Source organism: Pygocentrus nattereri, chromosome 26 (assembly GCF_015220715.1).
Source record: "Pygocentrus nattereri isolate fPygNat1 chromosome 26, fPygNat1.pri, whole genome shotgun sequence".
Classification (NCBI taxonomy): Eukaryota; Metazoa; Chordata; class Actinopteri; order Characiformes; family Serrasalmidae; genus Pygocentrus; species Pygocentrus nattereri.
In genome coordinates this window covers 8,452,563-8,478,975 of record NC_051236.1, presented here as the reverse complement: position 1 = coordinate 8,478,975, position 26,413 = coordinate 8,452,563, and the positions used below count along the sequence as shown (strand labels likewise).

General features: G+C 39.6%; 2 protein-coding genes across 5 annotated transcripts in view; one reads left to right on the top strand and one right to left on the bottom strand.

The window, feature by feature from the left end:
• Positions 1 to 5,612, bottom strand: part of anks1ab (ankyrin repeat and sterile alpha motif domain containing 1Ab) — a 39,473-nt gene extending 33,861 nt beyond the window's left edge. For 3 of the 4 annotated variants that reach the window (XM_017708395.2, XM_017708397.2, XM_017708394.2), the window contains exon 1: positions 5,073 to 5,612. In XM_017708395.2, the coding sequence (XP_017563884.1) occupies positions 5,073 to 5,357 (285 nt within the window). In that variant the 5' untranslated portion in view covers positions 5,358 to 5,612. The remainder of the gene's footprint in view (positions 1 to 5,072) is intronic. The other variant, XM_017708396.2, reaches the window with a different exon arrangement.
• Positions 5,613 to 10,003: 4,391 nt separating this feature from the next.
• Positions 10,004 to 19,593, top strand: ilrun (inflammation and lipid regulator with UBA-like and NBR1-like domains). Its single transcript, XM_037535004.1, has 5 exons — positions 10,004 to 10,161; positions 11,452 to 11,606; positions 12,602 to 12,799; positions 12,945 to 13,249; positions 16,673 to 19,593. Exons 1-5 carry the CDS (start codon positions 10,004 to 10,006, stop codon positions 16,706 to 16,708), a joined length of 852 nt encoding a protein of 283 aa, XP_037390901.1. The 3' UTR covers positions 16,709 to 19,593.
• Positions 19,594 to 26,413: the final 6,820 nt, after the last annotated feature.

Here is a 26,413-nt window from a genome sequence, read left to right as displayed (position 1 = left end):
CCTGGGTAGGAACAGCATGCAGCAACCATCAGGCTGGGATACGTGTCCATTTTAGCTTCTGCTGTGTAGCTTTTGGAATAACAAAAGAAACCTAGGCCCCTTTTTTGCTGTGTCTGACTGCACCAGAATAGAGATAAGGAATAGACGAAATCTCCCAGAAACTACTTAAGACGTTTCGAGGACGCTCTGTAAATGCACTGCTCTGAGCAGGAACTTGCCAGAGAACCTCAGAAGCTTTTCTGACAGGTGAGAGGTTTTTTTTTTCCCCTCCATCTTTTCCTTCTTGCATCTTTCACTCGCTATCTGAAGATGCACTCCCTAGACATCTTCCGTTTGCCGCATGAATTATGAATGGAGTTATATTGCCATCTGTGCCGAGAATGTTTGACCGCTCACTCAAACGAGAAATTATTTAGAAAAAAAAAAAACAAAAAACAAAAAGCTCTCTACGGGAACTCTAAAACATTCACACATTGGTTACAAGGTGGTGCATTTTGTGGTTGAAACCATGCAGGTGGTGAACGCAAGAAATTCTCCCTCTAAACCCTGAAGATGAAGCTATGATTCGTGCACTTGAGTCCTTTCATTATGTATGTACAGTAGACGTTCCTCTGTGGCGTTGTAGTGTTGGAACTCCCCAAGGATGCCTCTGTTAAACTTAGACTCAACATTTTCACAAGCCATTAGAGAGCAAACCCTGTCATATTCTTTTCTGATGAAAGAATGAGGTGGGGCATGATGTAACCAAACAATTGAAGCTTGGTGTCAGGTGCCTAGTGCGATTTACAGGGCAAGGCCCTCAATTTCAAACACTCTTGCCTATTTAACTGAGCATTCCCAGCAATTTTCTAGAGGAATTTCATGCTGGTGTGTGCCAGCCTGTTAGTATTCTTAGTATTCTTCTACGCGACATGACTGTTTAACTGTAGGCTTTAGGGGAGTTGCAGGGTTGTTTTTGTCATAGCGACCTGCTCTTAACCTCCAAGCTCCCTCTCTCATGGTTTCATTCCTTTCTCTCGCTCCCAGGCCCATATGTGTCCGAAACCTGGAGGGGAAACAGTGCTAGAGAACCATGGCAAAACAGGATGTCCTTGAGAACAGGACACTCCACCCCTAGGCCAGCCCGAGAAAACACAGACCTGTGACTGAACATTGCTTTGACTTGTGGATTAGACCCCACTTTCCACTGCTTTCTGTTTGATTAATCAAACGTGAACTTGGGGAAGAGTAGTACAGGTCCTGAATCAGCACCTCCTGACACCTACAGCCTCAGCCTCAAGACATTAACACCCCTCTAATGCAGGCACACATATTTGACCCGCACTAGGATTAGCATCTCAGAGAAGAAGGCGTGAGTGGATACCGATACTGGTATAGAGTATCGGCCCGATACCGTGCTCACTTACTCATTCTCTTACTTAAACATGCATTAATACCAACATCTGATAGCACTTGCGATTTTATCACAGGGAAGGGAGTTTTAGAAAACCCTTCTCGTGATAAAATCGCAGTAACCCGCAGCCTCTCGTGGCTTACTGCTTTATTATACAAAAACATCCAGGTTACCTGATCCAATATTTTACATGGATGGATGTAGCTATTCAAATATATCTTTGCTGTCGGAAGAAAACCTTGTATCTCCATTTTTTGGCATTTTTCAGTTTTTGACACAATTTGAAAGGATCTGCTACTCTTTACATTATTTGTAAATTTTATGATGATTGGCCTAAAAGAAATGACCCAAAATGACATGGGAAAAAATCTGGTTCCATTGACTTACATTGAAAGTAAAGTAAGTTTTTTCCTTCTCCTGTAAAGTTACCATTTTGGAGATACAAGGTTTTCTTCCGACAGCAGCGATATGTAACTCTACATTCACACTCACTTTAGTATGGATATACCTTACTCTGGGAATCTAAAAAGGCATGCGTAGTATGGAACTAAACAATAATCATTTAATTATGTTTTTCTTTTTGACAAAAATGCATGACCTAAATCTGCAGAGAATACAGGAAGGCCTGTGAGTTCATTTATGTTTGCAGTAGAGGTGGACAATATGGCAAAAACAACACATCGCAATACTATAAAAAGATATTTTCATGATTCACGATGTCACAGTATTTATTTTTTCAGATATCTGATCAGTTGGAGTTAAGAAAAAGGAATCAGTAGTGCTACATTTAAAAAAATACCATGAACACAGTCATTTTTATTCAATATTCTGCACGCTGTGTCGCACTAAACCCAGTTAAGCAGGTCTATTTTTGCTCTCTTCACAAAGAAACAGGCAGTTGGTCAGTAATCTACCAGTACTGGTGATATCAAACCTCAGAAAACATATTATATTGAATAATGTGGCGTTTTGTATCATGATAATGACATATATTGTCATACTGTCCAGCCCTAGTTTGTAGCCAGTCTGAATGTAACACTAAATGAAGCAAAATATCTGAAAACATGCTAAACATAACTTTTGTAATAACGTGCTCTCGACTGACCAGCTGGGCAGAGAGCTAAGAGGCGTCAACAAAATTCAAAGTAAGAATTTACGCTAAAATATGTACTGAAGAATCACTGAAAACTGCAAAACAAAGTAAAAGATATGTTATAAGTGCGTCTTACCAGCTTCAAATGTCCTCGTTACTGTAAAACCGCCGTAAATAGTATTAAATCCAGCGCGGAGAAGTGAATGTACACCTCGGTTAGCTTGGCGCTAACGCAGGGTGATTGATTTAGCTAGAGGCGCTAATTACATTATGTGAATTTTATTTTATAATGTTATTTTATATTATGTTATGTTAATGGTAGAAATTAGACATTTCAGTGAAAAAATGCAATATATATTACGAAGGTTTAGATGTTGTTTCTCTGAAAAATAAAAAAATACACTAGTCAAATGTAGTGCTCGGTAGTTTGGTAGTGCGCCCTCTGGTGGTAATCTATATGTATACACATATACTGTATATACAATACATATTAGTCTTGTTCACTCAGTCATTTCCACAGGAGCCAATAGTTGTTTGTTCATAAGATCCTAGTTATGTGACATTAGAATAAATCTAAATTACATTAAGGCAATAAAATATATTTTTTCATTTCTTGCTTTCAAAAACAGAGTCATTTCTGTGTCATCCTTGACACATTATTACAGTTATTTCTGTGTCATCCACAGGATTAGTGTCACATTTTCACCTCAGTGAACCCCAGCTATTGGAAGTATTTATTAAATTCCACCAGCACTGATGTAACTTAATGAAGCATAACTTAAAAGGTTAAGCCAACGGATTAGCAGACACAAAATTGCCGTCTATTGTATTAATGAGTATTTCTATTTGTTATAATATCAGCATTAGAACAATTTAGCATTTACTGCTCTTATGGTTAAATAATTGTCTCATAACACATTTGAACAGTACTGTGTTTATGCAAAAACAACAGGTCCTATGTTTCATTGTCACTCTTACTGATGGGAATTGCTGATAAAACAGATTGTGAGGGCAACAGCCTGGCTATGAATATGACTAAAGGCTGTGAGAGGAAGCAGGGAGAAGGAGGAGGAGTGGAGGAGTGGAGGGATGGGGAGGGGATGGGAGAAGAGCTGTTGTGTGCTGAGCGTGGGCTGCTGACCCTTGGGAAGGTGCCTGAGAAGATGTGGAGTGACAGCTAAGGCCCAATTAGCCCCGTGCGCCGTGGCCAGCATGGAAGAGCAGGAGGGACTGATGGGCCCAGCCAAGCGTTCAGCATTCAGCCACAGGCACTCGCACCGCCTGCTGTCTCTCCTCCGCCCTTCCACTAGCCTTCGATTCCTCTGTGGCGCGCTCTTCTCCCACCTCCTTCCGTTAACCCTTAGAGGTCTACACTTATCACAGGCATTTTGCTGTACTGTTTCGTTGTACTTTATTAATTAATTCATCAATTTAGTAAACTGCATAAATGACATAGTTCCACTGAACTGGTTCAAAGTCTGAGTTGAAAACGCATTTCAGACTTAGAACTGATATAAACTTTAAACTAAAATGCTTTGAATGACCCTGTGCTTTAATTACCTTAATTATGTTTATTTTATTACAACAAGTGAATGAACATTACATTTTATAACCACCAATACAATATTAATGTCACCAAAACCTTATCACTTGTTTCAATAGTGACAATTTTAGCTCATTCTGAGCAGAACTCAAAACCCCTAGTCAGTGCATGACTAGCAAGCGCAGCTTTAAACAGCTGTAAACACATACATTCATAAGATTTTCCATTAAAATACAAAAAGGAAAATATGAGTTTCAGTAGTTACAGTTCTTAGCGTTACAAACTCATTTTCAGCCTTTGGGATACATTTGCTTCAAAAGAATGGGATTTAACTGCTCACCGTGTCACCATGAGGGACAAGGATGCAGTCTCATGTCCTAATATAAGGCTCCACCTATGGACTGAATCTCTTTAAAACTCAGAATTTTTTAATAAATTTTGATCTTTAAAAAAGGTAAAACACTAAAATTATAAATAAAATAGGTAAGTGTTATTATCACAAGAAATTCTGAGGTTAAGGTTGGTGACGGCCACCTCCCAACAGAAAGTGCCCTATAAATAATGACTTTTATGTATTTAGCTTATTACTATCTCAATTAATGTGTTGAGTTTAAACACATAATGCTTATAAATATCGATGGTCTGAATATGTAATTGTTTTGTTTTTTTATTCACTTTTTTACTGTTTGAAATCATTTTAAATATATCCAACGCAAATGTGGCACCAAAATGTTAGAAGCTGCAGTGAAAAATATGAGTCATCAAATTTGTTATGAATGTGTTATTACAAATGAATAAAATATGTTACATTAGCATAGCTCACTTACTTTTGGCAATAATTGCATTGATGTAGAATCTTATATTCATGTGGAAATGATGTACACATTTGAATCAAGTCCATTCAATGCATCAGTGTGCATACGCCATAGGGGATCTAGGAGGGTTAGCCCTCTTCATGTGGGTTTACTCTGTCTATCTGTCTCTCTCTCTCTCTCTCTCTCTCTCTCTCTCATGTTAACCCTTTAACCCCCTCCAGCACGTACCTCATCCCACTCTGATGTGAACGAGGGCAGCCGCTCCATTGGTTTCCTCTCTGCCTTGCAGCTGGCCAGCGACTCGCTCCGTCCACCCAACGCCCCGTCCTCCTCACAATAGGGCGACACCAGCAGATCCGAGTCTGACTTGGAGAGACTGCGGGTCAACTTCAGGTGCCCAGGTGGCCTCCTTCTGGCATGAGAGGGCAACTCGGCTGAGCGCACGGCTTCATCTTTGGCCTGGTCCAGAGACATAGCATGGTTGGAGTCGACGTCCAGCAGCAAAGCGGACATGGCTGAAGTAAGGCCGGAATATGCAGCAGAAATGGGAATGATGGGGTCTGGTCAGAGGCCCCTGCTGTGGAGCAAATCCTCTTTACCTCCGATCACCAGACAGACGGTCCTGGTCCTGTCGTTATCAGCGTAAGCCTGTATTATCTGGGGAATTACAGAGGGACCATTAAGCCCCTTTAAAGTCCAGTTTGTGCACAGTTGCTTGCAATGTTTTGAAGCACTGAGGTCGCCAGCTTTGACTCTGTTATCAGGGTCCACCCACAGTTTGCGTCCTGCTGCCCTCCCCCTGGCTGAGAAAGTCCTAGAGTTTTTTAAACAGCCGTTTCCTTCCCCCTCATTCTCTCAGCCCCCCACCACCACCACCTCTCCTCTTTGTCTAAACTAAAGACAGCAATGGGCCACCTGAAACTCCCCTTAAGCAAACTACTAGATACACAGTTATATTCAACCAGTCAACCAAAAAATGTGCCACAGCTTTTCAAGGGCAACACTGCGTGCCGTTTTAGAGATGCCTGTTACACACAGAGCAGTTAGTGGTGAGTGTGTGCAGGTTAAAGTTTGTTAAGTCAGTGTCTGCTATAAAAGGCCCTATTTGTCGGAGCACAAACAAAATAACACAGTAAACGGACATAAATACACAGAGAAAAATTGCTTGCCTCACCTGGGAAGATATTTGTTGATATCTGCTGCTCCTTTGCTGTCTGGCCCTGCTTTGTCTCCTGTCTATGGTTGAGGATGGACTGGCTCCTGCTCTGGGGATCCAAGGCCTGGTCTTATTCTTACTGACAGGCCGACTAATCAGGTTACGGAGGCACTGGGAGTCTGTACCCATGCTGAATGGTGGGTCAGACCATTCAGGCTGTGTGTGTGTGTCTGTGTAGGTGGCATACATTCTGTCATAGTTTTCAGAGAGACATTGCTCTACATTACAACGATAAAACCATACTCAGAATATTTTCTGAGAGGACTTGGTCAATATTACGATGAGAACAATATCCACAATATGTAAAAAAAATGAAAACTTTAACTCCTTAATTGTACATTCCTCACTCCTATAGCAGGAAGATCTCAGACAGTTTGAACTGTTTTCCTTGTAAACACTAAATCTTAACCTTCAGGATGGAATAGACTTCTGAGAATTTAAAGGGCTAAAAATTCTGGGGAAATGGCTGCTGTCATGAGTGGATGAGTCTAAATGACAAGCCTAACTTGTTGAACTTCAAGGGACACTGGATAGCATACAATTTTTACAATTGCTACATCTGTTGTAAACATCATGTGTATTTGCTTCTTACAGTGGTCCTGTAGTAGTCTTTAAAGTGAGATTTCCTTGATCAACCTCTTCAACTCCTTGAGACAACCGATGGGTCCAAAACACACTTCATCATGTTCTTTATAACTTTCATATTTCATAAGCTCCATTCAGAAGCTGGGCATCGTGCGAGGCTGTAACTCTTCTTTCCAGTCAAATAGATGGTGATGTCAATTTAAACCCTTATAATAAAAGAAGCTGAACTTACAATTCATTTGTCTACTGAAAGTCAAGCCATTTTTCCACAAAACTGGGCTATAAACTATAAACAGATGGTGTCTCTTAAGTGTTTCACATATTTTTATAAAATAATACTTTTTGGCATAATTTCATGAACATGTACATTTTCTACATAAACATGTAGAAATACGTGTGATCATAAAACACATTTTCCATAAATTTGAGAGGAGCTTTTGTAATAAATAAATAAATAAATAAATTTTATGCAGCTACTGAATAATTTGACTTATGATTTGGTCATGTGAAATCAGATGGATGGTGAAATCAGATGGATACCCTGGGGAATAAGAGGATAAAAATCAGCAAAACCCCCCTTCTGATGATGCATCTTGAAGCTGGAAAGTGCTATGGGCTAGATCCTTGGGGGCGGGCTCTTTGATATTTATTTGTTTGTTTTTTTTTGTTTATTGTTGGCTGATTCTTCATCTGTATTCCTTTAATAAAGCAAAAAAGTTCATTCAATATGACTAATGCTAGCTACCACCACACAGCTGGTATACATTAGCCTCTTGATCAGTAGTTAGCAGTCAGGATTTGTTGAGCACTGTAGTGATTGTATTCCCAGTGATTGTTTCCTAATGATGTATTTGCATAATGCATGCTGGAAATTGTAGTGAGAGAACACTGATGGGCAAAAATAACATGAAAATGATTTTGTATAAAAAAGGAAAACAGATGAGGCTGAGGGTGCAGAGCTGAGCTACAAAGAATAACAAATAATATACACTGTAAAAAATTCTTCATCAGTTCAACTTAAAGAAATCACTTCATGTGGTAACAAGTAAATTAACTAGTTTTATTCAACCTAAAGAAATACTTTGAATGAACAATTTTTTTAGTTGAATCAAACTAGCTCAATTGTTTGTTCCCACATTAAGTATTTTTTTAGGTTGAACTGACAAGACATTTATTTTACAATGTATTAGATGTTAGTTTTAGGCCAGGAAGTTTTCTACAACTCAAAAAATGGCATGATTCTAAGAACCGTTCATTCTGAGTATTTATTTAAGTTGAATAAAACTAGTTAATTTACTTTTTACTACATGAAGTATTTTTGTTAGGTTGATCTACCGAGCCACTTTTTACAGCGTAAAGAAAGTAAGTCAGTAGGTTTCTTTACAATAAAACCATTTTGCATCAAACCACTAAAGCTGTATGACTTTGTTTACATTTTAGCAATTGAATTTACTGAAAAATGTGAGAAACTGGTGGAATGTGCATATCACTGTTGTCAGAACAATATCTCATATCTCCAAAATACATGCTTATTCTGGTTTTCTGTAAAAACTTGCTTACTGGCTGCATTGATCATATAAATCAGTCAGATCTCATGACTTCAAGAGAAAGCAAAGTCCAGTGTTGGTTATTAGTCTCACAGCTGTTTGTGACTGATCAATGAACACTCACACCTTCTCACAATAGTGTCCAGTAGAAGTGGGGACACTCACTCTCGTGTTATTGCTGTGTTATATGAAAACAAGCAGAAATAAGCATTTGAAACTCTAGTGGCCCAGAGATCCCCAAGCCCATTCATGGTGGTTCTTTGCTCCGCCCATTTTTGCAGTTTCCATCTTCTAAACACCTGATCCAGCCAACGAGGCGCTTCTTAATTAGACAAGAAGTTGAATCAGATGTGCTCAATGAGACAAAGCTTAAAATGAGCCCAGTGTTAGGTTGCCAGGACTGGGAAGGGGGGTCTGGGGATGGGGGTCACACTGTTATGGCAGCTTATTAAAGGGGGCAGCTCATTATGTTCATCTACATAATGAAAAGGATGAGACATAAACAGTCCTTCAAAGTGGTTTGGTGTGAAATGCTCTGTTCTAGAGAAACCTGCTGAGTCAGAAGTGTGATAGGAACCAGGCGTCCACCTCTAAAAGCTCCCTCACAGAAAGTGATGACATGAAATGGTTAAATAAGATTAACAGACCCTTATTAGTCCCACAATGGGGAAATTCCAACTCCACATTTAACCCATCTGAGAAGTGAAACACCACATACACTTTAGTGAGCACACACACACTAGGGGGCAGAGAACACACTCGCCCGGAGCGGTGGGCAGCCCAATCCGCAGTGCCCGGGGAGCTGTTGGGGGTGAGGTGTCTTGCTCAAGAACACCTCAGTCATGGACTGTCGGCTCTGGGGATCGAACTGGCGACCTTCCGGTCGTGAGGCTGGTTCCCTAACATCCAGCCCATGACTGCCCCAAATAGATGCTGCCTAATGTCTGCCACAATGTTTTATGATAGTTTTCTGATCAAGTTTTGGCTAAAATTACTGTGATCTGTTTATTTTAATCCATTCATGGCAGGAAAAGCACACGCCGGGCCCTGTAAGGCTAAATAGTCCCCAAAGAAAACACTTTTTTTTTCAGATTTATGACCATTGCACCACCATTAACATTAAGTAAAAAATAACATTAATAAAAAAGGCATGTGTAAGTTCACTAGTGGTAAATAAAATTGCTATATTTGTGTTGTAGACATGGCAACTCCTGCATCTGTCACCACCGCTGTAAAGAAATCAGAGTCTGTAAGCTTCTCTATAATTAACCATTTGACATCATTCACCACTCATTCATTTCTCAGGCATTTTGAAAAACTGGTGGAATTCCCCTTTAAAGACGCAGTGCTGTTTTGTATACTGTGGCTATGATATATTAACATAAACAAACGATGGTCCCTTTATGGAGCACCTGGTAGAAGAGCTCTACAGATGATAGCATGCAGGCCGAGAGGAAAATAGCACTGCATCTTCTGTCCCCACCAACATTGCTCTCTCTGAGCTGGTGATGACGTTGAGGGGGGAAAATAGGAAACCGAAAGCTCACGTCACTTTTTAGAACAGGAGGAGGGGGGGGGCAGAAAATGGAGGAAGGGAGCGCATTCAGCCCTCTCTTGGAGTAAAACAGGTTCGTTCTTTTACCCCCCTCAGAATAGCAACAGCTGACGTGCCCCTCCGCTCCGCCGGGTGACGTCACGCGTGGCCCTCAGCCATGCGTACTGAGCTTGTTGTTGACTCGGTTGTTATGAGTGGAGAAGGCCTCGGATTAAATTAAAAAACTTCTCCCGTCGCTGCCCCGGGACAGCCGCCGATGGAGGGCATGGACATAGACCTGGACCAGGAGCTCATGCAGAAGTTCAGTTGCATGGGCACCACGGACAAAGATGTCCTCATCTCTGAATTCCAAAGACTGCTGGGCTTCCAGCTCAACCCCGCTGGCTGCGCCTTCTTCCTAGACATGACCAACTGGTGAGCCGCGGGATCCACACGGGGCCCTTTTTTTCACATGGGCTGCCGTGTTCCCACGTTTCCGACATTATTAATTTTCAACTCTAGCGTAAAATTCATTCATTTAAACGCGAGGTCTCCCCCGGAACGAGCTGTAGTGTGGCTGTAGCGTAGTGTTCAGGGGTTTGAAGCGGGAGGCAGTAAAACCGAAACTTGCTCCTATCATGGCTGTGGTTAGCCAGCCAGAATACGAGGCTGAAGTTGGCTTCCTGATCGCTAGTGTCTTGTTGGAATGTTCCCGTTCCACCTTAAATGATGCAGCAGTTATGTGCCGTGCAGGCGCCTCAGGCACCAGAATGTAACTGCTGCGAAATTTAAGGAGGAAGGTGACAAATAAGAAGCTGACTTTCAGCCAATGTCGCTAGGCTAGCTGCCCAGCTAACCTAGCTGCGCTAAGCTACTTCTGGAATAGCACTGGGCTAGTGTAAATAAGGACCGTTACAGCGCGTCGTTAATTCAGTCCACAAACAAAAATGCTCGCCTATCGGGTCACTGAGGGACAAGACACCGGGAGAATATGGTCCGGGGTCTTTTGGGTTATTTGTTGCTGGGGAAGACGAGCTCAAGCTCGCTAGTCTAAGCTAAGCTAACGCTAACTCTGCCTGGAGTGGATTTCGGGTAGCTTTAGCATGTTCGCTAGCTCAGTCACGATTCAACAACCTGTCCATATTTTGGCTATTTTGACATCGTAATGTTACTATGTGGTATGCCGTTTACGTTAAGTAAGCATACAAGTGCATTTTTAGCTAATTCAGGGGCTTGGAAAACAATCGCCTTTTTATCCGAGCTTTTCCAGTCTCTGCCAAATAGCTAACTAACTTAGCTAGGTTGCTAACTATCGCTAGCTAAGTTTGCAGCAGCCTCTCCTGTCGTGGGTCAAAGTGTTTGCGCCGAGTTACATAACGTACAGTACTCCGCTCTTTCTCTTATTAGCCCCTCGACTTTGTTTACAATTTTCTCGACACGTTATAGCGCCTTAGATCTTTTTCTCTGTACTTCTTGCTTTCGTTTTTCTGTGTATTATTATGTAGCTGTTATGAGTCTTTTGAAAACACTCCGAAGATCATTCTAAACTACACAATAAGGACGGGTTTTACTGTAAATACAGAGTCTACCCTGTCGTTCTGGGGATAAATATGTTGCTAGCTCGGCTTTATTTATTTTTTTTGTAATGATATAAACCCATCTTTTTCACAATTTTAATAATATAAACTCACCATCTTTTCTGGTACGGCGTTGCTCTCTTAACAGGAATCTTCAAGCAGCAATTGGAGCTTATTATGACTTTGAGAGTCCGAACATCAACACACCATCAATGTCTTTTGTAGAAGATGTGACTATTGGAGAGGGAGAGTCCGTGCCCCCTGACACACAGTTTACAAAGACGTGGCGGATACAGAACACAGGTTGGTGATAGATTTTGTAAATACTGATATTCAGGGTGGACTGTAAACAGTTACATGCATCATTCATGCCAGCGCTGTGTCCAGTGAAAGAAAAATTTGCGGTTCTTGGAGTCAGGAGCCCTGGTCGGGGTCCTGCTTGGGGACGCAGATTGCTATTGAAATAATTTTGGTTTAGGAACATAATTGCTTAAAAAAAAAGATTGTTGTTGATGTTTATACTTCAGACCGATATCTGTTGTACTCTGGATGAGCGAAGTGTTTTAGACAATGCTCAGCTAATGTGCCAAATGTCTGTATTTTGTTTATTTCAGTTTGTAACCTGCTATAAGTGAATACTCTATTTCTTTGTTAGCTCGTGCTAAATCCAGATAGATGTAGTCCTAGTTTGTACGTTTTATAAATACAGTTAACACAGTTTTTTTGCGTCGGCCGCTATGAAAATATCAGATATCTATATCAGCAATGTTGGCCATGTTGGTGCATCCTTGGCCCCTCTCAGTGTAATTGGCTGGGCTCCCTCAGACATACCAGGATGATTAATTTTGTCTTAATATTCATATTAAAGCTACTCTGTTAGTTTTGGAGATCTCTCGGGTGGAAATGTGTAATTGCCCACAATGTCTAGAAGAACATTTTGTAACGTGGGTTGTGCTTCAGATCCCTTTCCTGAGCAGGTGATGGTTGTGTTTTCTGAGGATTTGATTGAATTACTTATCATTGTCATCATATTTTCATCAGTATATTGTCAATTGTGCTTATGAGCCCTAAACATTGGGCAGCACCTTCTGTATGAGCCTGTGTGTGAAACGTTAACATGTAAAGGCGTATAAGGTAGTTGGAAAAATGCTGCCAAATCCAACGTTAAACTGTAGTATTTTTAGGAGTCGCAGCACCACACTGACACCAAATCAGTGCTACTTTTTTCAGTTTTAACAAAAACGTACACCATGCAGCTTTAAGAAATTATATTTTGTGCGTTTCTGTTTACACTGTAGGTTCAGAGTCATGGCCCCCAGGTGTGTGCCTGAAATACATAGGAGGGGACCAGTTTGGCCATGTCAATATGGTGATGGTGCGGTCTCTGGAGCCACAGGAAATCTCAGATGTCAGTGTGCAGATGCGCAGTCCAGCTAATCCCGGCATGTACCAGGGCCAGTGGAGAATGTGCACAGCCACTGGACTCTTCTACGGAGGTGAGGCGCCAAACAAGATTCAACAGTCAGTACCCAATGGTGTAGTATCATCTTGCACCTTGCAAGAGTATGTGTTGACTGTCCAGCATTGAAAACCTTTTTTTTTTTTTTTTTTTTTTTGGTGTGTTCTTGAATTGTTCTGTAGACGTGATCTGGGTAATACTCAGTGTGGAGGTTGGGGGTCTGCTTGGGGTCACGCAGCAGCTGTCCTCCTTCGAGACGGAATTCAACACTCAGCCACATCGTAACGTAGAGGGAGACTTCAACCCCTTTGCTTCACCACAGAAGAACAAGCAAGATGCCAACGAGGATAACCTAAAGGACCCGGGAGGCCCCTGGGTGGCCCCTCTGGACTCCATTCAGCAAGATCAAAATGGACTCTCTCACAACTCTGTAAATATTACACCAAATGGTCTCCAAAACAACTTATCGGTAGTGACTTACAGCCAGGTATGTACTGACTTTTGCCTCTGACGTATGTGCATGATGTCTGTTCTTCTTAATAATTGGTCATTTACTAAAACTGACCATTATCTCTTACCTTGGTGTCAAAATAGGACCGTACATGTAGGTTGTCAGCCGTATGTTCACATCATGGAAAACTTTTATTTATTTATTTTTTGCTAGTTTAGTTTTGTATGCACTGCTGTTCATAAGTTTGGAAAAGCTGTTCAGAGGTTTGGATTCAAGGTTTTCGAAATTTGATTTCAGATAATGTGCGAAATGAATTCGGCATGCTCCGAGCTGTGTCCGAGCCTTTGATAATTACTAGGAAAGTGATAAATTCTTTAAGATGTATCCAGAATGGAAGACTCAGCTGTAGGGATGATTCTAAAATCATCTAGAAGCTTCATAACATTAACAATGAAATTACAGTAGCAATAACATCTAAAACGCTTAATTTTTAAAAAAAGGTGGATAACTTGACAGATCGTTGAAGTAGATCATTATTCTATATAATAACTCAAAACATTTGAAATATTGGTTAGAACATTTTGGTGTCAAGTTTATTAGCTTTAAGTCCACATTGTATAAGTTATTTTTGTACATAAAATAATGTGCACTATTAATATAGCAGATGATTCCAACTTTTATTTATATTTATATATATATATATATATATATATATATATATATATATATATATATATATATATATATATATACACACACATTTTAGATGTATCCAAAGTGATGAACAGAGCTGCAGATGACTCTAAAATGACTGATAGTGATAGTCATAACATCACATCTAAGAAAAAAGGAAAATCCAGTTTCAGTTGTGATCTAATCTCAAGGCAGATAACTTGACAAAAAACATTAAGAGATAATTAAGATATATTGTTTAACAATTAATAATTTACAGTTTTTTCTGAAATAGTTAAAATATCGCTCATGCACTTGAAATTTGAGGTGCTGCCTCTTATTTTAAATGTTTGCAGAGCTAAAGAGTAGTCAGGTCCTTCTTAATACTGTCACTCTGTTGTCCCCTGAGTTTGTGACACCTGATTTTAAAAAAAAAACAAAAAAAAACATTGATGTGATGATTCACAGCATTGGGTTACATCTGTCCTCGTTCTGTCAAATGAGATAATACAGTACTTTTTATTATATTTCCAACGAAAGGTACTGCTCATTCTAGAAGGATGTAAGGTTTACATCTGCAGAGCATGTAGAAATTTATATAGTATGAAGGCTACACTGATCTAAAGTGCCACTTGGCATGGTCAGTGAACTGAGCATGACTCAGTTTGAGTTCTCGGACAGCAAGGCTGAAACACAAAGCAGTAAGAAGCTTGATAGAGGCCAAGGACAGACACCACTATAGAGTTGTTGCCCCATAACTGTCAATTCTTGCTAATGTACTGTGTTGGAACTCAGGCATGCACATATGTGAAGGCGGCCGCTGCTAGAAAGGTGATCCGGGGGACAGTCAGGGCCACAGGAGCAGAACGCTTGTCTGCTGGCTTTACTGTCATGAGGAGCCAGACTGTTGCTGAACTAGTTTGTTATGCAGAGGAACAGTTGGACGGTGACGTTTAGAAGATCATAAACTTCTCACCCAAATTGCTGTGTTTAGTCGCAAGAAAAAATTGCTTTTCACACAAACTAGGAAGTACCTTGGTTGTTGAAATCTAGTTAGCATCCATCCAAAGCAAAATGACTGAATCTTCTGCTACACCCAAAACACTGCCTACACCAGCTCACCACATACAGCTGACTGGGCGCCCGGGTTAAATTAAGTTTTGCTGATTTTCTAAGTGAAAATAAGTTTAAGGCATTTTCTACAGAGAACACACTCCTGCACGTTTAATGTAGACTTACTGTTTATTTGCTGAATTTAACACACTGTGGGGGGAAAAAATAAAATATGAAATGTGACATGAAAAGGTTATAGCATATGTAAGATTTTTACTTTATTTTTTGAAATTTGTTAAACTAAAGAAAAGAAATAAAATAGAAATTGTGCAAGAAAATAAGCAAAAAAATGTTTGTTCTCTGTAGAGGATTTAAGTGTTTTCCCTGTAGAGGATGTGTTAACTTATTTTCAACAAAACATGATTTAACCAGGGGTGTTTAAAAATGTTTTATACACTGGTATTCTTGGTTTTTTGTCCCTTCTCTTTCCCAAAACAGTAGAATTGTTTTTTGGTATTTTAGATGTTCAGGTTTGTGAAATTCTCTTGGGACCCCTGAGTGTATTCCATAAAGCCGGATTTCTTATTAAACTGAATAACTTTTTTTTTCCCTTGCTTAAACCTTCCCCCATGTTTAGTTGTTCCCCAAACCCACTAGCTAGGAGGATGAAGCCTTCTTCAGAGATGCTGCTAATGCAATGCCATTGGACAACATGCTTGAACAAGAAGTACAAATTCTATTACATCAGCTCACAGGTGCCCGTGAGGGAGGGCCATCCTACCGAGGCCAGTTGTGCTCTGTTGGGCTCCCAGCCATGGATGGTAGTGGCATCACAGGGGATCAAACTTTTGATCTCCCAGCGATGGAGCAAGTGCTTAGGTGGTTGTGCCACTCAGGAGCCACAGAAGCTGGATAACTTGAGCCCAAACTGAGGATTGGCCAGTGTGAAAACATTTTAGCTCTCTTGCTATTGGACAGTGCTAGCTTTTGGTTGAAGTCTTCTGGCTAAGTGAGAAATCCTGCTTTGTGAAATACCCCTGAGGTGGGACCTTCAGAAAACACTTTGGTCAGATATTTTGGGCCTGCATTTTACTAACCAGGTAGCAGCCTGTGGTTATATTTACGCTCCAGTCAGTGTTGTCCACAGTTGTTTGGGTCACTAAGTATAGCCTGGGCATATCACCTGCACAATCATTTTAATTGGGTATGTGGTGCTTAAACGTGCTGCATCACATCATGGCTTTCATTCCAAAGCTGTTATTTACTGACACACCCAATCTGAAGGGCTGAAGAGCACAAGTTCATGAAACATTAATATGTCTTATCTGACAGTGTGATTTAAAACCGAATGCTGCCCAATCTTAACCTGGTAAGCACATAGGGCACGTGATGGTCGATGTGCTGTTGTGGTTTTAATGGGAACAACGGTGTAGGTGACAGACTGCACGTACTGCTACACTGTCTCTCTGCCACAAGAGGGAGTGTTCTTTACCTGAGTGAGCTAAGGTGTGCTGATACTTCCGTCATGAGTACACACTTGTACCCCGAAGTTATTCTGCTAAGATAATGCAGAAATACGCCACCGCAAACCTTTAGAATAATATGATCTACATGTGTACTGTGTACTGTTGCTGAATTATTATTGTTTGTTTGTTTATTTGGCGGGGGGGGGGGGGGGGGGGTGTCAAATCATCTAACCAACACATTTGTTCATTTGTCTCTCCTTCTCCATAGGGCTGCCATGGGCCCTACCCTTTTGGACAGTCTTAAGGGACAGAAATCATCACCATCTGGAATCCCCCCCTTTTCTGCGGGGTTACACAGGGGAGTAACAGATTTATTATAAAGACTTTGCAGCCCTCCTCTCCCCCCATGCATCACAACACGACCTAAGATACAGACAAGGCTGTTTTGGTTCTTAATCAATAATCAGCTGTTGTCGACACCTGAGTTACGCATGTGTGAATGCTAAATTAAGATGAGTGCTAGAAATCCTCAAAATGAAATACACAGGTTTTTTTGGTCTGTATTGTCGCAACCGTAGAATTAAGTGAGAGATTTGATGTGCGTATGAGTGCGTATGTTTGTGTGCGCTTGGATGCGCGTGTGTGGACGATGCACAAAAGAGAAGTGAAAAAAAGCCATTGAAAAAGAATTTTTGCTTGTCAAGTAGATTTATATTTTACATTGATGTTGTTCGACTTTTACTTTGCAAACTGAACGATTTTACTGAAAAAAAAAAAAAGAAACCGGTAATTATCTACATGGAAAAATGAGTCATCCTGACCTGTACTACTCATGATAATTGTAGATTTGGTCAGAACTCTTTATTTCATACTTTTCTTCAAGTGATCCACAAGGCACTTGCCTTATTTAGTCCTAAGTTATGATTGCTGATCTTAAAGTGGAATTCTAACAATAGATTTCAAATGAATTTCAAAATTTCTTCATAATTCACTCATTGAATTGTTAGCAAAGTCACTTGGAGTGGTTTGATGGCTTGAGAAAAGGTTCAGTAGTGGTGATAGGAACCAGGGGTTGCAATGTCTACTGCACAAGTATAGCCGTTATTTATTGTCGACCAGGGAACCTACGTGTGGGGTTTTTTTTTTTTTTAGGTTTTTATATATTGTTTATAATGACAAATTAGTGGTGAATCTGAAGAGGTAAGTATTCTTTAGGGACTATTTTGCCTTATAACGCCCTGCATGTATCACTCAGCCATGAATGTATTAAAGAATAGGTTTTAGGCCAAAAGCTTAACTCCAATCTGTTGTATAACAGTGTCCATTTTGTGAGCTTTTAGATGCGCTGAACACTTAAGGCGCCTGGTTCCATTCACTACTACTGTGAACAGTTGTGACTCAGTAAGTTTTTCTATAACAAAGCATTTTACATCAGACCACTCTGAATGGCTTTGTTTACATGTTAACCATTTAATTATGAAGAAACCTATCAGTGATATTGTCCTTTTAAAAGTATTTCAGATAACAAACTTGCGCCAGCATCAGAACATAAACTCAACAGTAGTGCTTATTAGAGGCCAGAAGATGGAACCATTGAACCTATGATCAGAACACATACCTGCAGCTCTGTTATACTGGAAAGCTTAACCGGCCCTTTGATCATTCTGGGCTAATATCACGATTGCACTGAGCTCCACAGCTCCCACTTGAAAGCCCTTATGGTCTTGTTTTTGCAGTCGCTCGTGCGGACAGTTCATTCTTCTTCTGACGCTTTGGAGGCCAATAGCTTTTGAGCGTGTGTGGTGGCTTCAATCCTAGTAACTCAATGCCTGAGGCACAGACGTTTGACTCAAGTGTTCATTTCATTACGGCTTGCTGGTTTTTCTAATGCAAGAGTCCCCAAAGCACATGATCATTTGACACTATTGCTCGGCTTAGCCACAGTGTTTTTTTTTTTTTTTTTTTTACCCCCTCTTCTTTTTTTAGTTCACCACTATATAATTAGTCACAAATGATCTAGGCTGTTTCACGTCAAGGAAGTTTTTGACTATTTTTATGGAGGATGTTTATTGAACTGTCTTCACTCTCCTGATTTTTGAATGTGTTCTTTCATAAGTGACATTTTTGCTGGTAAACCCCAAATATAAAATGCATACGAATGCATATATACAAGAAAATGTTTAGCCTAATTTGTGTTTACAGATTGATGTTATGGTATGTACACAGGCAAGGACATGATATATTCAATATGTCAGGGAATAGATTACATATCTATTTATATTTATAATTTATGATGAAATTTGAACGTTGTGATTGTTGTGCAGTTTTAATTGGCTTGTGTAATAATCTAATTGGCTGATATAGAGTCCTGTGCAGTATCCCAATTCATTGGTCATCATGCAAAAACAATTCCTTGGAAAAGATGTGCGATGGAAAGTATGTGTTGTGCCCATAATCACTCTGACATGTTGAAGTGAACGTGATCACTGTAATTTGCTTTTAACTGATGTTACAGTTTGTCAAAACGGCCCTCTTTGCTATGCATCTGGTAACTGATAAAATGTTGACGTGTTCATTACTGACACAATTGTTTCGTCTTATGTTTTCGGAATAGCTGTGCGTTTAGTTGAGATCACTGATTATCTATGCAGTGCTTGAAGGGGGTCATCCGGTTTTTGTTTGTCAGAGTTAAAAAAAAAAAAAAGTTACGTAACACAACGATACTATACAGCTAACTGAGACTGTCTTGGATTGCCATAGAGATTGGACAAGTAAAATTACTTTGCAAATATTGTGTGCTGCCTACAGCTCAAGGACAATGTCATTGCCTCATGAGTCGAGTCTTCCTTTGAGTTGTGTCTGTGAATGTCCTCATCCACAACAAAATAGATATGCCTGTTTCCAGATTAATATTACTGTCAGAGTTATGTGCGAAAGGCTGTGTTTGAGTGAGAAGTTGCTATGTTATGGTTTTCTTCTTCTTTTTTTTCTTTCCTTAATTTTTTTGGACATATTTCTTTTGTTTGCTGTTGGGTTTTCTTCACAGTGGCATGGTGAATGGATGAACAGAGCGTTTGCATAGAGTCCTATGGTAGCACATTTTAACAAAAAAGACAAATACAAAAATGAAGCCCTTTTCCTGTATGTGTAAATGAACATTTGTATGATTAAATCAACACCTTAAAAGAACGAAAGCGTCCTGTTTATTGCTAGGGTTTTTTTTTCTACCAGCAAACACCCTACAGTAGTAGTAAAAATGTTTAATGACTCAATTCATTATTATTTAGAGCAGAGGTCCCTAATAGGCGGATCCGGACCCAGACGCTGTCCTATGCGGACTTGGACCTATAACTGGTAAACTGGGTGGTCCTATTTTAATCTGCGTAACATTTCTAGGCTTTACGTTACCGTTTTGATGGCTGGGAAACTTGCTGACCAATCACATGCTTTGTAAATATCACACGTCACGCTACTCAGCCAATCAGATCTGTGCATTACCATGAGCACTGAGACTCGAGTGAGTGGCCCACACACGGGAGGGACGAGGTGAGAAACAGCAGTCGGAGAAGAAAGTGAGTCAGGGAAGTTATTTCACATGGTGGGCTCTAAAAAGAGAAAAGTGACAAATGTTGAAATATCACTGAATTGTACGGCTGAACTGGACTTTATTGCATTTTAATTAAATAATCCTGATTTAGAAGAACCACCTTTGGTTCCTCAAATAACCTTTCAGTAGTTCTTTAAGCAACCATTTTTGTGAATGATGCACAAGCTGTGAATCACCTCCGTTAAAGTCAAAGAATCACATAATGGAAAAACTTCATACCAGTTAAAGTTCTTTGTACTTTAAGGACGAGGAACCTTTAGGAACGTTTATTTTTAAGAATGTTGCCTGTGTGCTGCTTGTTGTGGTTACACATCTTGTGTCTGTGGAGTGAGCGTCAGCTAGTGGGCTTGATGGAGTGTGACGCCTAACTTGAGGAGTTACACTAAAGGCAGCTGTTGTATACATGCCAACTGCGTAAGTGCTGTGGGAATCGAACCTTCTGTATCAAATGCAGACCACAACGATTCTTTTCCTGGGATGTAACAGGTGTAATTAATGCTAGATACAGATAAGAGTTGTCATAACTGTTTGACGGTTCTCTTTCCAGCACTTCAGGGGAATTCCACCTATTTTTCAAGATTTCTGTGTAATTAAATCATACAGACGTAAACCAAGTCATTCAGAGTGGTGTGATGTGGAACACTGCATTGTAGAGAAGCTTACTTTGATTTCTTTACAGTGGAGGTGATTTAAAGCCAGGCGTTGCACTGTCAACAACCAAAATATAGCCGTTTTAATTACTATACAAAGTGACCAGGGAGCCTACACGGGACTTCTGAGTTTTTATAGGTGATGATGATGAAGGTAATATAGTTGTAAAACAAACAAACCAAAAAAAAAAAAACCACACTCTTGTATTATAACACTCTGCATGGTCCTCTCTTCTATGAACAGAGTTTAAAGAATACAGTTTAGGCCATAACCTTATTATAAAGCTGTTGTAAAGACAGGTTCTCTGGCATCGGGCAGCTTATTTGTACCTATTTCATGTAATAACTTACTGTAAAGTGCCTTAAAGGCATTAAACACCTTGGACGTCTCATTCTTACAATCTAACCACCACCGCTGTGAGCAGATTCAAGTCAAGCCACTCTGAATGACTTTGATCACATCTTAACCATTTTAACCAACTTCCAAAAAATGAGTGTAATTCTGCTTTTAAGAATCTCTGTTCTTTTTTGAGGTGGAGAGCAACTGAGCAAATGTTACTTAATTGCTTTTATACCATTTGTAAGTATTTCTGCTTTACCTGATTATTTGTATTTTTGAACTATCAAATTTTATTCTGCATGTTTAAAAGGTGGTTATTTTTATTCAACACTTTTGTGATTTAATCAGTTCATAAACTGCAAAACGTGCCTTGCAAAAGTCTCCAACCCTCTTGTAATATCAGTCTTTTCTGAAATACAGAGCAGTTCTAACTATATGTCTTTAACACCAACCTAAGTTGTTTGTCTGCAGATAGAAGAAAATCAGTGACAGAAATATGCCAGTTACATAAGTATTCAAACCTCTTCGCTCTAAAGGCTAGAAGCTTATAAAAAATTCTAACGAGCACAGTTACTTCTTAATTGAACAAACTTGATGTATATTAAAATAAATATACTGAGAACACAAAGTCTTCAGTCTGCTAAGAAACTGAATTTTGAGACGAAGTGAATCAGCACGAGAGTGGACCAGAAACCAAAAAAAAAAAAAAAAAAGTCCAGTGGCCCAGTCAAAGTTCTGACCCCAGTCCTATTGCAGATCTGTGGCACTATTTGGAAATTTAAACAGTCTGAACAATCTGCTGCAAACCTACCAATCTATATGAGCGAGACAAGCCCTCAAATCACTTAATTTGGTTCCGACAGTTTAGTGTTGCATATTGAAGCGCACTTTTTCATGTTCTGCTTCTGGCAGCAGTATGTCAAAATTTAGGCTTAGTATCTCGGACTAATTCTCAAAATATTGACTTACTGTATCCAAATGAAGAATTCTTTTCTCATTCAGCTTAGTATCTTAATAAAATTACATATTTGCTTTTTTTTCTCCCCAATATTGACTAGTGTCTATTCACGGTGGGTAGTTTGCATGTTCTCCGGTTTCCTCCCACAGTCCAAAGACATGCAGTCAGGCTAACAGGATATGCTAAATTGCCCCTAGGTATGAATGTATGTCTGTCTGTCTGTCTGCCCTGTGATGGACTGGTGACCTGTCCAGGGTGTCTCCTGCCTTCCACTCAACAACAGCTGGGATAGGCTCCAGTTCCCCCCAAAACCCAGGAGGATAAGCAGTTTAGAAAATGTATGTGTGTATCATAAGTACTTATTCTCTTGAAATACTTTCTTGAAAGGATCTCGTTATTTCAAAATAATCTCAAAATGTCAATGACATTAAGCCAGTATTTTGAGAAATGTCTTTTTTTTTTTTTCTTCATTTTTGTGACATACTGCTGCCACAAACAGAGGAAAAGGAAAAACAGGCTTTTTTTTCTCCTCCACTTATTTGGGAATTGGCCTGTATATATACAGCATGATTTCACAAAATAAAAAATACAAAAATATGTGATGCAGATAATATTTCAAGGGGGTTGGCTGTTTCCTCAAGGCACTGTTTAAAGTGTAAACAAACTGCACAAAAATATTGTACCCACCTGTTCCCCTTGCAAACTCACCAGAAACCCATTTGTGTCATTTGCTCATGCCCACCACCTCCCTGCTCCTCCTTTTCTGTTTAATTTTAGGCCTCAAAGGGGTTCTGGCCCAAAGCCAGACTGCTGAGGAGTTCTACCTCCCCTTCAACACTTTTGTTATTTCAATAAAAACATGTCAAATCTCTTTTATTTCCATATATTTTTTCCCTCTGCATTTACTTTTGAAGCTTTTGTTAAAACCAATGGGTTTTGACTGATGCACTTTTTACAATTAATAGTATATTACATTGACTGATATAAGAATGTGCTCTCATTGTATGAGCGAAAAATAATATGAAAGAAAACTGTATGATGTGAATATTGCAATATTTTATTTTGGTATTAATCAAAAGTGAAATCTACCTGGCTAATTAGAGCAGACCAAGAAGCCCCTGATCATTCTCCATGTGCCCCAGCATGGGATCTTACACTCCTGTACTCAACCTGGCTGAAAAGGAGTGATTTTCTGGTTTCTACCTTTAAAATGCCAATTTAGGCTTCACATATGCTTTAAACTATGTACTCTCAAACCACATAGGCCTTCTGCTAGCAGCGCCTACCAGAGAAAGTGGTTTTTGCTGCCCAACCAGAAGAAGAATGAAGATGGCAGGTTGTGACAGTCTGTAAGATGTGTAAATTGAACATGGCTGTGGCTTTAACATTTTCTTCAAAATGGAAGTGTAGCATGTTTGGTGAGTCTTGTTCACACACGCCCAACGAACATTCGAAATCAGCCACTTATTAAAGATTTACAGACATCTGGTGGAAATGTGGAATTGCCTGTAACATGGGGAAGACCGTTTTGTAACCTGGGTTGTGCGTCAGATCCCTTCCCTGAACAGATGAATGTGAGCATGTTGAAAGAGTATTCTAAGAGAACTTGGTCAAAACTTGGTGAAGGACACGTCTTCCAGTGATGTAAGTCAATTGTCTATTATTGTCATCACATCTTCATCAGTATTAAGGCCTTTGAGACCTAAACATTGAGTCTGAACTTCTTTTTGAGTCTGTGCATGTGATGTCAAAATGTATGATGTGGCCCGAAAACCCCCTTGAAATTCAACTTAACACCAATGACTTTTAAATCACTATATCAGTCTTTACAGGGCAACTCAGCAAAGCGCACACACCATATTTTAGCATGTTTTTCTCCTGACTCCTGAATATTTAGTGTGTTCTTTGCCTTTATTACAGCTTCTACACACACAGAAATAAAGCTACTGTACTGTCACTGGGGCAGCACCCTTTTGTTGCTAGGGTGGTATCCTCAAAGGTACATCTCAGTACCTTTAGTCAGGGAACATAACTAAACCATAATCCATTGAAATGATATTTTCTAAGCTATACTGACTCCACACACCCCGTCTCGCCTCCAGGCTTTTATTTTATTCTCTGTTTATAAACATTTGGCTATGAAAAAGTACAAATACGTACTTTTCCTGTGGAAAAACTCACACAATTGGATCTTAAAACCACTGTTGAACCTTTGAGGGAACATTTACACTGTTTATACCTTGATGAATGAAAAATGTACCTGTACCTTTATTTCTTACAGTGTATTTTTCAGATTACTCGATACCAGTTTTTCAGGGAAATATGCAGGAATATTTTTCACATCTCCAAAGTTTAGCATTTTCTCCTTCTTGCAATCGAAGTAATCTCAAACACACTCAGTGATGATGAGGTCTGAGGTCAGCTCCTTTCCAAAGAATTAGGAAGACTGTGAGATTCTACAAGTCAACTTTGTTTGCTATGTGTAAAGTTTACATTTTCCACAGCTGAAGGTTAAATATTTGTTTCAAATCGGAAGTGCAGGATGTTTGGTGAGTCTTGTTCACGTACACCTAACATGTATCAGAAATGAACATTTCATTATTATCAGTGGTGGACGAAGTACACAAATCATGTACTTGAGTTAAAGTAGAGATACCCAAGGTAAAATATTACTCCAGTAAAAATAGAAGTCCTTACTCTAGACCTCAACTTGAGTAAAAGTACTAAAGTATTTGCCTTCAAATGTACTTTCGAAAGTAAGTAAGTATCGAAAGTAAAAGTACTAAAAGAGTAATTCTGGCTCTGATGTCCTGTTATCATTTTTATAACCAGACTGGCTTCATGAACTCATTTCAGGTGAAAGTCCTCCAGCGTCTCTCTTGGTAAACCAGTGTTTTAATAGAACGTCATTAATTAGTGACGCTGACGTCTATTAAAATGATCATAAGCACAAAACACTGAAGGTAAACAGTTTCCATCAGGGAGAACCGAGTGGCTCTGAAATCACTTTTTATACACAAGCAAAGTTTCAGTTTCAGATTTATTTACAACTTAGTTCCAAGTTTAAGTTGAATAAAAACTGTCTTTAAACTCAGGATCACAAAGAAGTTTTCCTTTACTGTATTGATTTGTAGGCCTCTGTTCATAAACAAACTAACCCAAACTAATTTACTATAAAATGAAAATGTTTGTATAAATTCAGAAAAAAGCCGCGTCAGTCTCGACTGCATATGTGGACATATTTCTATATTGTGCTCTATTTACACAAAGTTAGGTTAGTTCATCATTTAGGGACGTATTTGCTCCCAAATTTTTACGCTGCTGCACTGATGTTGAACCGTGTGCTTGCCCTGGGTTGGTATGACCAACAGGTCAATGCAAGCTTAGAACAAAGTGACCGCTGTGCCCTGATTGGGGTTCTTGCTTCGCGCTTCTTTTGTTTTTTTGTTTGTTTTTATACACACAAAAACCAAAAGGAACGACAGATTTCTCACAGTTTAGTGGAGTAAAAAGTAAGATATTTGACTTTGAAATGTAGTGGAGTGAAAGGAAAACGTTAAAACTACTTAAGTACAGTAACGAATTACATTTACTTAGTTACTGTCCACCACTTATTATTATTCCATTTATTAGCACAGGTTCAACTCCTTACAACCACTTGCACATATTTATGAAAAAGGCTCATAATTATATACAGAATGTAAAGAAGTTGCTTTCTTTGAGTGGGACGACTGGTGTCCCAACTAAACACACTTCCTCATATCTGGATCAGCGATAAGATGTACGTCAAAACAAGTTCACAGGAACTTCCCAGGAACAATCAACACAGTCTACAAAATAAACATCTTCAAAATGGCAGCTCCACAGGAAAGGGCAAAGATTTACTTTGCTGATAAAATAAGTTCAACTTTTGTTATGTGGGTCCATTCATCATTGAATTCTCACACAGTATGAAGGGTAGCTGCTGTGTTCAAATGCTGCAGAAAGGCACAATGGAGATTTTGGTTTGTATGGACAGCAACAGTGTACTAAGCATTTTATTATACCCAGAAGGCCGTATCAATTAAACATCTTGATGGCTGTTCGCTGTTGCCAGAACGTTACGGTCACTTGCTGTGTTGTACCTCAATGCCCTCTACTGTGCTACAGGACATTCCGTCCTCACACACTGCATTCAAAGTCGCACTTTCGGGTGGTCAGTCCTTTGTTCACAAAGTCAGTCCGCAGCTTCTTTTTCCAAATTTTTTGTCTAGTTGCTTTAAAGAGTGAGGCTTCTTGACACATCCTTTCAGACCCACAGCGCTGCGTGGTCTTCTCACAGTGGAAGGATGGACAGAAGCACCTGTGGATGTTTTCAGATCTGAAGCAGCTTGATTTTCTCCTCTCTCTCAAAGATGAAAGCTGTAATTGCTGTTTATCTGAAGGAGACAGTTTTGGTGTCTACCAGGTCTTCC